The 14,526-nt window shown below is 33.5% G+C and overlaps 1 protein-coding gene across 1 annotated transcript in view; it reads right to left on the reverse strand.

The window, feature by feature from the left end:
* Positions 1-1,827: 1,827 nt before the first annotated feature.
* Positions 1,828-14,526, reverse strand: part of LOC145287886 (uncharacterized) — a 93,119-nt gene continuing 80,420 nt past the window's right edge. The window contains exons 2-3 of the mRNA XM_080135803.1: positions 8,031-8,235; positions 1,828-4,326 (exon numbers count right to left, since the gene is read on the reverse strand). Of these exons, the coding sequence (XP_079991929.1) occupies positions 2,010-4,326; positions 8,031-8,235 (2,522 nt within the window). The 3' untranslated portion in view covers positions 1,828-2,009. The remainder of the gene's footprint in view (positions 4,327-8,030; positions 8,236-14,526) is intronic.

Below are 14,526 nucleotides of genomic sequence, written 5' to 3' on the forward strand. Positions count from 1 at the left end.
TTAAGTCAAAATGGCATTATTTATCTCTCACATATATATCTTAAAGGAAAATTTCAGTAATCTAAATGAAATGCAATTTTTTTTCATTTATCACACCTATATTATTAATATGAAAACAGTTTGCAGTTATTTAAATCAATGATACAAAAGTTTGTAAAACATCCAAACATAACTATTTCTATACCTAATTTGCATGACCATTTTTAAACAATTTATAGTAAATTAATATGCGTGTGTATGTATGTATGTAGTTTTGTTAATATTCATAATTAATTAATGTGATTTAATAAGTATAAGTTACCAAAACCATTAAAATATTTATCAATTATCAAGGGAGGTAATTTATATGAAAACATTTTTTGAAATTACAATAGATTTATATAAAATATATATAATGCAAAGTTATAGATTTTATAAGAATAGTAAGCGCTAAATTAATAGCCATCTGATGGTGGGTATTTTTTTTTTGTTTATATAGAATATATAGTATATGTAATATATTTGTAATTAATAATGAAAATGATGATAGGAATAGTGGAATGGGGTGAGAAGTTGCAAGAGGAGAGGGGAATAGGTTGATGTATTAAACAATTGTCATAATCAGAAGACTAGGAGTCAATCATTATACAAATTAGTATATTTTGCTTATCTTTCTTTAATCAAAATAAAAAATAAATTGTTACTAAATAGTACCCGAGAAAGAACTGGTGATATAAATAGTTCATTGTTGGAATGAAAATAAATCTTATGATATAAAAATGTTAACCATTTCTTCAATGCATAACTGATTTGTTTGAAAAAAGTAACATTTCTACGCATCATTTTTGACAAAATGCATGCTCTAGAAATATATACCATTTCTCTGCATCATTTTTGACAGAATGTGTGCTCTAGAAATGTACACCATTTCTCTGCATCATTATTGACAGAATATGTGCTCTAGAAATGTACACCATTTCTCTGCATCATTATTGACGAAATATGTACTTGTTAGTTAAATAATGAAGCGTAAGAAAAGGGCCAATCAAAAATAACTTTCTTTAAAGAAACAAAGCAATAACCTTTAAAGAAACAAAATAAAGCTTTGTTAAAATGTCAGTGAAAGAGTTAATATTTGGATGAAGAGTTATTCAGATTGTTTTGTTTTTTCCCTTTGAACTATTGTCCTCAACATTAATATTTATAAATTTCCAGCTGAAATGCAGTATATATATATATCTCAATGTTTAGGAAGACAATCCTCTGAAGAAAAAAAAAAAAAAAACTTCCTTAATGTCTTAAATAATTCGTTTGTCTTTAAAAATGTGTCAAACTTCTCCCCACCCAATTTTTTTAAAGAGCTTTAGAATTTTGTTTTGATAAAAACTGAAATTGAAGTTGAATCAAAGTTGGAAGCGATAGTTTTACGTTATGAGATAATTTAATAGGAAACAGAGTTAATATAAAAAGATATCGTTTGGGTTGTCTTTTATGGAATATATCAAGATTGTTTGTGGGTTAATGAAGGTCGAAACAATATTTATTGTAAATAACTGAAGATGAACAGCTATTTTACTCATATCTAACGAGTGGGAGAGGGAATAAGTTTTCATACCTTTCTTCCCAACAGTATTAGTAAAATTGGTCCAAAAGGATTTGAACTATTTTTACTGATTCTATAACTCATGTCGGTAACCATTAAACCACCGAGAAACCACATTAAACCAACTTCATTCAAGTTGAGCCAAAGTGATAAGCAAATGCTCTTTTTTTTTTCTTTTTTTAATAATAGAATAATTTAACAAACATTAATGCAAACAAAAAATAAATAAAATAGACAACACGATATGCATCTTAATATTTTTTGTAATTTTTTCTTTTCTTTTTTTTTTTTTACTGATATATATATATTTTTAATTTTTTAAATATAATTTCCTAAAAAAAAAAAAAAGAAAAAAAAATTTCTTCATCTCTGCCATTATTCTTCACATGATTCAGCAGAGTTATTGAGCAGATGAATCTATTTCATTTTATACAACTAATTTGAGATGATCTAGACTGACAGAATTATGTAGTAACTGTTTTCTCATCGGATCACTAAATTCATTCGAACAAAGCCATAAAACACTAAGACTTGTACATCCAGTGAGCAGTTTCTTAAGCAGGGGTCCGCTAGCATCTGATATGATGTTACCGCTTAAATCCAAATGTTCGAGATGTCCAGTTTCTAGAATTCCCTCGAGGATTGGTTCTACCTGTTCATCCCCGATACGATTTTGACACAGAATTAACTCCGTAAGAGTTGGCAGCGTCAGAATCATCTGCTTAATTTTATTGCATGCTGGTGTGTCCATCGCAGCCTTGAATGTAGGGGAGCGAATATCGATGCAACTGAAGTTGCGCAATGGAGAGAGCAAACTGAGGTTGAGCTTGTGGAGAGTCTGGCAGGAGAGAATCTGTGCTAGAATTTGGTTCACTGAGGTGCTGCTAATAACGCAATTATTTACAGAGAAACTGTTGAAGTTCTTGGATTGCAAGACTTTGGCGATTAACTTTTCTGTCGCACTCTCCAAGTCACACCTGGCCAATTCCAGCTTCTCGAATATATTGGGGAACACGTTAAGTATGTAGGCCAAACGATGACGGTTATGGATGTTATCAATAGAAAGAGTGTGCAAGGCAATATCCGAGGTAAATACGGAGCGCATTTTCTTGTACATGATCGGCGTAAAGTTAGCAGCACGATTCATCTCGCCACATAACGATAAAGTTCGAATATATTTATTTTTTTTGAAAATTTCACAAACTACATCAACAATATATTGGCTGTTAAAGACACTTTCACAGTGGATAATTAATGTGCTTAAGTTTTCTAGCCGATTTATTGCATGAGCTAATGAGATACATAAAAAGTAATGGTCTTCCATGCCATCTAAATGAAGAGTGATGCCCTTGATACGAAGCCGGCATAGACGGGCCAAGCGACAAAAATTCTCCAGAACTTGGGATGGACATCTTTGAATATGGAATTCCAATATATCCGGGAACTGTTCCACAAGAGAGTTCATAAGGGAAGGTGGGTAACATATCTGACTAAGGCACTCCAGGCATAAATCATAGTCATGAACATTCCCTCGGATGATTTTATCAAAGATACCTATCCCGACACATTTTTTACGACTCGTGTTTGCCATGTAATCAAGGAGGCAACGGACTGTATCCTCATCATAGCAAGACATGAGGGATCCAGTCAACACAACCCAGAGGAAGCCACCTTCTTTTGCAAACACCCATTCCAAGATATCGTCCCTCTCGTAACGATCGGTATGTTCAGCAATATAGACAGCGACAAAATACTCGAGAAAGTTTGTGCTGGGGAACATATGGTAGGTAGTAGAACTTTGAAAAGGGAGTAACTTGGACTCTACAAAAAAACCAAGATGCGTGTTAGGGAGCTGCCAAAAACTGGAATCAATTTCCGAGGACTCGCAGAATGATCGCTCAGTCCTCCACAGCTTCACAGCCAACACTGACATTTGTTTCAAGACTAACGTAATCAAATGCTTTTCGGGTAATATCTGGAATTTTGTATAGTAGCGAGTGAGGGCACAACGTGTGAGTTCTCGATAAAAGTGATAAATACTGTTCGTTTTTGGTTTCGCATGATTCTCAATGATTAACCCAGCTAACAACACCAGCGTGTAGACATTGCGCAACACTCGCGTGAGCACAGAGTCTTTCCGGATTTTTTGTATCAGCAGTGACACTTCCAGTGCAGAGAAATCTGTAAGGAGGAGCTCTTGGAGAAAGACAAATCCACAATGAAGTTGGAGACCGACATTCAGGAACATCTGGTCGCAAAGTTGTCGATTAGCAAATCGTGGACGGCATGAGATCAGCAGTTTAGCATCTGGCAGACAAAAACTATCAAGAATTCCATGCAAATTCTCTTTAGTAGAATCGTTTAAATAGTCAAAATTATCGAGGATAACAAGTGTATCACTCTGGATTGAGATCAGCCAATCACAAAGCTCCTTAGGAGAAATCTTGGGGTTCTTTTCAAATAAAGGTTTCAGGAATAGTTTAACAAGTGCAGAGAGACGTTCAGCTGGTTGTAGAGTTTCCGTACCAGATAAAGTGTTCATCATTTGCAGGCAATCTAAATAGATGACAACAGAGAATTTGTGTATATAGAATGGGCAAGATGCCATGGCTTCCGTTGACCAATCATACAGCAACTTCCAACAGAACAGACGCTGTTCGTAGATGTCGCTTTCAACCAGCGTGACTCGAGTGGTATGATGTTGAATTGGTGAGAAAAGATCGTAGATGGAAATTTCATGGCATCTAGAGGGAGAGAAAAAAAATTGAATAGTTTATGCAAAAATATAAAATGCTTAAAATTTGTTACAGCGAATAAAAAACATTAAGAACATACCTCTGCCTGAAAACGCAAGTATAGATCAAAGTTTTATCTGTCCTTACTTCTCCATATTGTATGAAGTATTTCCAAAGTTATGCCATAGAAAAATTGATAACGCAAAAATTATTTATCTGATTAGGTTGAAATTTTGCATGTTAATTACTGTTATCAAAGAGCATCCGATCCTTGAAAATCTCAGAAGCTGAAATTGTCAAAATTTCCATCATGACCAAATTTTTCAAATTCAAAGGTCAATGTCATATAAGGTGCAATAACTACAATATGGTTAAAACTGCCTGTGAAGTAAGTAACCCAAATATTTGACTTTAAATTTTAAAGAGCACTTTTAAAGCAATGAATTTGCTCAGACACCACAGCTATGGTCTAGAAACAGGATACGAAATACAGTAAAAAACATTCCCAGCTTAAACCACAGACACCCACCCACACACACAAAAATTGTGAAGTAGCTGTGCCTGATTGTCCTGTAACTATAATTAAGGAATTTGTGTCGTAAAATTAAAGAAAAATAAAAAACAAAAAAAAAACTAATTACTGATATTACTACTACAATTTTTTTTCCATTAATCTAAGTGACTTATTTCAGAATGGTTAAAATTAAATTATTCTGTATTTAATAAAATTATTAATAATGGTGGAAATCCATGGTAGTTTTTATTTATTGAAAGCAATATTTTAAAGATGTTAAGGATTTTTAGATAAGTTTTAGTTCATAGTAAAATTACAAGTAAAATTCATTTTTAGTTTGGAATAAAGTTATTTGCTTTCAATTTGCTGTTTTTACACATTTTTTCCCTGGAAATGTTGATTACTTTCTTAGCTAAACATTTTGTAATTAGATAAACTAGTAAAAAAATCAGTTGTCATCTGTTTGTTTACATGTATAAAGAAAGCAGTATGAATACTAGTGATGGGATGATTCCAATATTAACAACACCTGTAACAAATTTCCCATGTAGAGAGAGAGAGTCTGGTTGCTACAATACACAATTTACTTAAAATAAATTCATTTGTGGAGGTTGTCAGATAATTTTGGAAAGCCATCCTCAGTGCTTCAAAGGTATTAGTCACAATTGAAAATCAAATTTCAAGTAAAAACACTTTGATGTACTTGCACGCTATGCTGAAATCATGATTCATATAACAAATTAGAAAAAATGATCTAGAAGATTAATTACAAGTAAAAATCAATTTTATTGTAAATTGCAGTTTTATTCAATCACATTGTTCATTTTTACTTGCTTAAATGAAGAATGAATGACTTATCTCCCCTGCTTTAAGAAAACTACTTATACTTCCACTTATCAATGGCGGATCAAAAAGTGATAAGACCAATGTCGATTTTTCATTAATAGTACTAGACAATCTACTCAATCAGTTTTTTTTTTTTTTTCTAATTTTTGATGTGGATACTCATTTCAGCATGACATGTAAGGGCATCAAAATGTTTTTACTTGAAATGCTATTTTCAATTTTTTTTTTATTGTGACTAATACTACAGAAGCACCTCAACCATATAACTGAGAACTAATTTGTGTTTTTATATTTATTTTTTTTAAGTATTGTATATTCAATAAACATGCATTTTAAGTTGCAGACTTGTAGTTTCCGATGTGATATAAACATTATTGCATAAAAAAGTAGTAAACATAAGCTTTATTCTTAGAACTTTGTGTATAAAGATATAACACATTTGGGCCATAAGGCAATGCCCAAAATGTAATCCATTATTTCATGATATAATCATCATCATCATATCTTATGCCAATACTGGATCCATCATTGTTGGATATCAAGATTACAGTCGATAAAATCTTGGTCAATAAACTTGAAATCAAGGATGCAGTTTCACTGTAAAATGTGACAACTATTATAAACACAAGATCTATTTCTGATCCCTTTCAGTCCCTTATTTTTAGAGTTGATTCGGGGGGAGGGGGGTCCACTACAAATGCTAACCTCCAGCCTGTGTTGCATCCTTATGCTTGCTCTACAAGTAGTTTCATGGAATGTGTTTCAATCCACTTACTGTACTTCTCCCCACAAACATCCCCTTCATTGCAGAGGTTCCTAGATGTCGAAAAATCTTCTGAGAGCTTTTTTTCTCCAAACCACTTGCCTTAGATCTATATAGGTGCATTGTGAGTATTCTCCTGTTTGATGCAGATTTTCTGTGAGCTTCTCACTGAGCCAAATCTATATTTTAACATCCACAAAAAAAATATAGCTAACGAGTTCATCTTTAATGCTTTAGCAGTGTCCAACAAATCTGGTTCTTTTCTCTCTGATCAAGATAGTGATATGAAGAAGAAATCCATAGAGCTGCTCTCTCATGCAATGCTGTCCCCAAGAGGTGTTAGTATTCTGGTATACACTGCATCAATTTTCTTCTACAATCTTTTGGTGAAAGTTTAGATGCTACTTCCATATACAAGAACTTATGTAATAATGGTTTCAAAGAAGTCACATTTAATTTTGGTAGGAAGATTTGACTTCCATATTGTTTTTATCTTGACCTTTAAATATACTAACTCTTAATCGATGACAGTTAATAGTTTAAATATCCAATATATGATATAGAATTGCAGAGTATAAATATAATATTACAGTAAAAAGTCTTGTCTAAATTTCCTCATAAGACTGGACAACCTCTAAGGAGCTATGGCGTAACAGATAAAGTACTAAATAAAATTCAATTATAAGTGACACTCTTCTAAAGGTTGAAGGTTCAATCCTCAGTGCACGCGATACTAAGAATATACTTGTGAATTACTTAAAACTTCTATCCAATCATGGCTAACTAAACAAACGTATGCTACCTCCGTGGATTAAGTAATGAATTTCATGTAGATTCACAAGTTTGACAGATTCCAGAGTTTGACAAGCAACACCTAAAGGTTTGAGATTACATTAGCCAAAATGTGATAATAATGCTTAAGCTGAGAAAAGTAGTCCGAATAATCCAAATAAACCGAATAATCCAAATAAACCTCCTCCTAGCAGGTAAAAATTACCAGTGTGGTTCTACACCATCATCTGTGAAATAGCAAAATAAAAAATAATACCCATAATGGCTTGAAGTTAAGAAAAGGGTGAATATATCTTTTATCCAGATCAACCAACTTCTCAACCATCTATATTCACTGTCACACCAACTCGGTCTTCTTGATCAGGGCCTGTTTTTCAACTTCTTCTCAAATCCTGTTGTCCTCAGTATATTCTACTACTGATGCTAAAAAAGTTTCAAACATTCAATTGAAAAATTTGTTCAAGTTTTTCATACCTACATGGTGATGATCCCCCGCAACTGCCACAAAGAGCAGCTTACATTTAACGAAGTGAAACTTGAGTTTTTACTTTCTATCCAATATTGATTAAGGATGAATTATTTATTAATGCATGTGAAAGGATATTCATTTCCAAATAAAACAGTGCTATCTTGAAAACTAAGTTCTTTAGTTTTTAAAATATAACTATTTTAGTAAAACTCGCTTGAAATCTGTACTTATCCAAAGTGTTTCATGGTCAGTGGACATTGCTAGCTTTAGTATCACACAAGATGGTTTTTTTCTTGTTTCAAGTGAATGAACGAAATTAGCATTCTCACCTGTAGGGAGGCTGGTTGTCATCATGATACATAGAAGTGACATCAGGGATATCTGCTCGATTGCGAAAATCAAGCACCCGATATAGACAGAGGTTCATGTCTTGGGTTCGAAGTTCTGGGCATTCCCCCCACGGGGACTTGAAAGCAACATTAGCATTCTCTTCATAAAATTTTTTCAAGTAATCTATGACAACTTGCTTGATTTCTGAAAAATAAAAAAAATAAAAAATAGACATAAAAATAAAAACAGTTACAAGACATTGTTGAAAAATGTTAAAATCTTTCAAAGAGGATTTGAAAATAATTTCTTTTATAGGTGTTCTGCTTCACCTATACACATCTCACTAATACGCACACAGACTTTACTTCCTCTGATGAGAAACATGTAAATTTTCCAAACTCTGCGAAATAAGGAATAACCTCTATTGTTTCCCACCAACATTTGATAATGCAATAAATAAGATAAATTTTTAGTATTCATCAGTTAATTTTCTTCATGTGTGTGTGTATGTATATATTATTAGTTAGGTTACTCAGCATTGGTTAGTTAGAGTGTGGAATAGTAACAGTGATCCCATCCTCTCTCACAGCAAGAAAATACTGTCACTCTTATGCTCACACATTTTCTTCCATGTTCTAGGCTAATACCTCCAGTGATGTAGCATCACAGACTTTTGGCTGTCTTCACAGAACCCGAGTTGATGAAGTTCTACTTCCCCGACAAAGACTGATACAGTTGAAGCATCACCATTGACAAGGCTGTACCTCCTGCATTTTGTGTTTGTTGTGTTGATCAAGAGACATGGATTAGTGGGGTCATTTTCGATAATGTTTCATCAACCAAGGTATGAAAATGTACATGTGAAAAAAGAAACAAACGAAATAGGTGATTCAAGAGATTGAAACAACAATTTTTTTTAATTTCATATAAATATAATAGACATATATTTTAATTTAATATAAATTAATCTATTATAGAAATTTCATCTGTCTATTTAAATATATGTATGTATGTTTGTATCTGTCTAAAAATTTCGACAGAAGCAACAGATTTTCACGAGATCGATATCGTTTTGAAGCTCGACCCTTCAGACGACAAATATCGAAAAATTGGCTAAAAGCAAATTCCTTCACCCTCAACTGGGCACTTTTCTACAAGGAGGGGGCCGCTTTTTTCGACGATATTTTCGAAAATCATACCCTCTTTTCGATTGACTAGCCTTAATTTAAACCTTCGCCGCTTCTGGTTTGGCAATGGACGCAACAGCAAAAACATCACCCTTTGTTTTTTATGTTCTTTTCCTCCTTTGCGGTACAGGTTCAAGCTTACCTGCCTACTATTACTTTTTTTTTCTTGCTCAACACATACCTCCAAACACCCGGACAACACCAGGCACCCAGGATAGTTTCATATAAATATACATATTTCTCCAAAACTTGCATTTTCAAAAATTTGACATCTTTCAGAGATCTGGGAGTTAATGCCTATGGTCTGGGATGAAGCTCTGAGAGCTGAACTTGTTAAACTTACAGGAAACTTTCCGAGAACTCTAAACTGAAAACTTTGCACTTCATCACATCTTATATATCCAGGCAAGGTCACTCAGCAGTAACCACCTGAATTCCACTGGTCTTAGCCAGTAAGTAATCTAATTAGCAGATTTATTATATCTCGCTTGTTACTTGATGTTGCCGGATGCAACTTAAGCCCTTCTCCATCAGAATATATTTTCTAGTGCCCACATCATCCTCATAGTCTAAATTATCCTTGTATTCAACTTATCTGGTAGTGATATTCGTAAACTTAGAGCTCCACTGGTCGAGTTGATCCATAACCTTCTGTTGTTTTTCATAGTTGCAAACTAATTCAAACAATATTTTCTTAGAGTGTAAACAATCTATTAAGAGAAATTCAATCTAATAGATTCACACGAAAAGAAATTTAATTTTTCTTTTGATATGGGTTCCTAAATATATACTAGTAATTTAATCATCCCAAATTCTTCGCAGGACCCCAGCACGCTGTTATAATAGTACAGTAAACAGGGTTTACTTCAATGGCAATCTTGATGTTATCAGCTTGGTATCTTATCCATTGCAATATTCAGATACATGTTAATACTTTTAAACCAATGCTTATAAATACATTAATTTCAATACGCAAAAGATCATTAGCTACCTTAAAGGGGACACTAACACAATTACTTCCATCATGTTCATAAGCAAATTATATGTGAATATACTTATATTTAAGGTACACTCTCTAGGTTGTGTTTCTATAAATAGGAAAACACACACACAGGCATTCTTTTATTATATAGAAATCTAGATATAATTAGAAAAAGAGAGCATGAAAAAAGCAGACCAGCTTTATGTACGAAACTAGCAGGAAGACCCGACGTTGCCTGGGATTGAATAAAAATCAACAAATGTTTCACCCTCCCATATTTTTTTTATTGTCATTGAAATCTGTGAAATCGTTCATTTTTTTCAATCAAATCAATTGATTGCCTGCTCTAGTTGGGGACCTACTGTGGTATACCAGGAGGAAGCTTCACATACCTACCCACAATGACAGTCCATTGATAAAGTTTATAATGCAAAAGTCAAGTATCATAATTCAATTGTGCTCTAAGCAGAAATATTCATTTTGAATGCACCCTTGTCATATCAAAGGACCTACTATTGATTTATATGTTAGCCAACTCTGCTTGTGTGGTAATAAAACTTCTCAAATGCACTTGTGATGTTAGGCTGTGTAAGATGTTAACTTTGGCCAAAATCGCCTATTTATTTCATAGAATTTTTTTTCGATTATCAATACTTGTTAAAAGACATTCTAATACAAAACCTATCAAAAAAAATATCAGACACAAAGTACATTTGTGTGAAATTTAAAAAAAAAACAAAAAAAAAAAACAAAAAAAAAAAAACAAAAAACAAAAGAAACGGCCCAGCCGCTTCTGAGCCATAGGGAATGAACTCATACACACGTACGCACAAATAAAGTGCCTTTTATATAATAGTGGAAATATACTAAAAATTCTTCATTTACATTTTACTATATTTAAAAAAAGGACAAATATATATATATATATATTTTTTATTTCTTTTAGTTTTTTAAATACAATCAGAGAGCAAAATCGAAATTACACTCAATATTATAAGTGATTATTTCTTAACTGAAAAGTCATTTCTTAAAATAATACACCTAAATCAATTTCTATTCCATGCCCAAAATGCTGGAAAAGGGCCCATTTAAACACCTAGAGAATCAAGACTACTTCTATTATGTTCCCAGGAAAGTTCTACATGTAAATAACCTTTTATATTTCAGGTACACTCTCTAATCTGTCTTTCTTTCTATAAAAAAGACACAAACACCCAAAGATGTTTTCTCTTTATATACTGAGCACTGCTGTTAGTGATACTGCATGCTAGTACATTATGCAAAGCTCTTTGTAAATAAACAAATATTATTGTGGGTCTGTATAAAAGCATTGTACTAAAATTGCCTGTCCCTGTGGTAGTTAGAGCTACTGAATGGTTGTTGGTTTGATCCCAGGCTTAGAAGTGCTAGTCTAACCACATTGACGAGCTGTGATACAGCGAAACAGTCTGGAATGCTTATATATGTGAGCATGTAGAATAAGCCCACAATAAAATAGACACATTTAAAATTCTGTTTTGTGGTCAAGTCTGCCCAGTGCTTGCTTGGCCATTCAGAAGTAAGTCTAAGTATACTGAATTTAATTGATCCTGTTACCTTTAATCAAGAGAGAAAAAAACCTGAAGAGAAAATGGCTGACATTGTTGTTCATTTCATTCTTGATGGAAATACCCAAACCAAGCGCAGACTCATCTACAGAACAGAAAGTCACATATTTCTGTATTTTATTATTTTTTTCATTTTCTCAGTCAGATTCTACACAAAAATACATGCAGCATACGTGGACGTCTCAGAAGAAAATATCTATAAAAGTGAACGTGTCTGTGCATTTCCCTACGCAATAACTGTCAATTTAAAGTCTACAGACTCGAAATTTGATATACGGGGTACTGAGATTTGGGAAAATCTTTATCTGTTTTCGGTCAGAAATTTGGCTGTTAAGGGGTCAAAGTTCAACGATTTGACCTTCGAGAACTCTACCAAACTCGTTTGCCAATTCTGGGTCTAAACACTTGAAATTTTAGATATAGGTTCCTTGGACATGGATCTAACTTAATAATTTGATTTGAGTCCAAAACAATAAATGTTAACGGGTCATAATAGGGGTCAAAGTTAAAAAAATTTGACCGCTTCGGTCTCTACCAAATTACTCAGACAATTTCTGATCTAAACATTTGAAATTTTACATAAAGGGTATTCAAAAATAGGGCAAGCTTTTTAATCAGATTGGGTCGAAAATTTGAGTTACCAATATATAAATGTATGTATGTATGTATGCATGTCTGCTTAAAACTTTCGACAGAGGCGGTGGAATTTTACAAGATCGGTATCGTTTTGAAGTTCGACCTTTTAGATGACAAATATCGAAAAATTGGCTGAAAACATTAATATCTTCACCTTCAACTGGGCACTTTTCTACAGGGAGGGGGGAGCGCTTTTTTCGCCGATATTTTCGAAAGTCATCCTCTCCTTTCGATTGTCTAGCCTTGATTAAAACCTACGTCACTTCCGGTTTGGCGGTGGTCGTAACAGCAAAGCCGTCACGTTTTTTCCCCATTCTTTTCCTCCTTCGCGGTACGGGTTCGAGCCTGCCTTCCTACTACCACTTTTTTTTTTTTTTTGCTCAACACACACCTCCAAACACCCGGGCAATGCCGGGCTCCCATGCTAGTATATATAAGGAAAAGAAATCAAGACTGTAAATTAAAATTTACAAGTAAATTTATTGTTCGAAAGAATACTCCAAAAACAATTTTGTAAAAATCCTTATTCCATGGAGTTTGAAAGAATGCTATTCTTCTCTCCAGAGAAAAGATATTAGCATTTTTTTTTTCTCATAGTCAGGTCTTACCATAAAATGCATATGTAAGCTATTATTTTATTAAAGCAGAGTTAATCAACGTTTATTTCACTAAGGCTTTTCCCCGTCTATATTTTAATCATAAAATACAGGTTAAAATATCCCTTGATTAAAGAATTAAATTATGTAAAATCCATTTTAATTCTTACATTTTACTCATCATGTCATCTATCTCTTAGTAAGTTTCAGTCTATTACTCTCATTATATGTTGAGTTATCCCCCTTCACTCTCATTTTATAGTGTTTACCCCCACTCTACTGTCCATTTCTCTCTGCCTTTTTTATTCATTCAAGTGGTGACCTGCCTGGTACAGGCATTGACGACCATGACCATCCATCTCTCTTCCTCAGGGTGTTCATGAATTCATTGTTGCTCATCATTCACAACCCCATTCATGCTGTTTTCTTGAAAATGTTTGATGTACTACCATATTTTTCTTTGCAATTGTACAGACAGTAGGTTGCAGTTTCTTTCCGTCCGAACAGTGCTCGTACTGGGCGATTGTCCTGATCATTGTACCCTAAGAGATTGTTTGCTCAGCAAAACGAGATATGAAACCATAAACAGAATTATTCCTGATTGCTTCCGTATTACATCAGTCAACTGCTTTACATGACCTCATATTACCTTGATCAAAGGGTGGAAGTGGGTTCTCGACCTTGCCCAAGGGTTTCCCACAGACTAGTGCTGAAACGATTAATTGGAATCAGAATTAAAAAAAAAAAAAAAAATCAGGCCTTTTTGGGGGTATCGAAATTGGTACTGCAAAAATTTATGCATATTTTCAGATGCCGATAAGGATTCCTTTCATTGCTTTTATTTCTTTGTTTCTGTTTAAAACTTAATTTTCCATGACTCCTATTAATGATTAAACGATAAATATTTATTGATGTTTAAACTACCAGTAAAGCTAAAATCTATAGGCCACACCCATAAGCATTTTTTTTTTTACATTTGCAAAAATATGTGCACATATTATATGGGTTTTTGCAGTAATCCCACCCTCACAAAAACCACTTGATATTTTGAAATGTAAAAAAAAACAAAAAAAAGAATCAGAAGCGGTAATTGTATTGGAATCAGGAATTTAGAACAGAATAAGTAATTAATTTTATTTTTATTTCGGACTATTAGTCTCATCTTTATTAGTTGTTGTTTGTTTGTTTTTATTGGTTCACAACGTTTCGGCCAACTTCCTCTGGCCTTCGTCAGGTGGTAACCGCGACGGATAGGAACTTCGAATCTCCTAACTGCATTCTCAGCCATCACTGCCATCCGTAAAAAAAAATTCCAATTAAGGAATAATATATATATATACCAATCGGTACGGACCCGACTATGGAAGATCAGATAATGAATAAATGTGGATTTATAAGATCAAAGAATCCAACCTTGATCGCCCTTCGGGGCCCGTGGTGCAGTTGATAGAGACGTTGAATCTCTACGGTTCCAGATGAACATTGTT

Source organism: Euprymna scolopes, chromosome 11, assembly GCF_053919585.1.
Source record: "Euprymna scolopes isolate OS-2025 chromosome 11, ASM5391958v1, whole genome shotgun sequence".
Lineage (NCBI taxonomy): Eukaryota > Metazoa > Mollusca > Cephalopoda > Sepiida > Sepiolidae > Euprymna > Euprymna scolopes.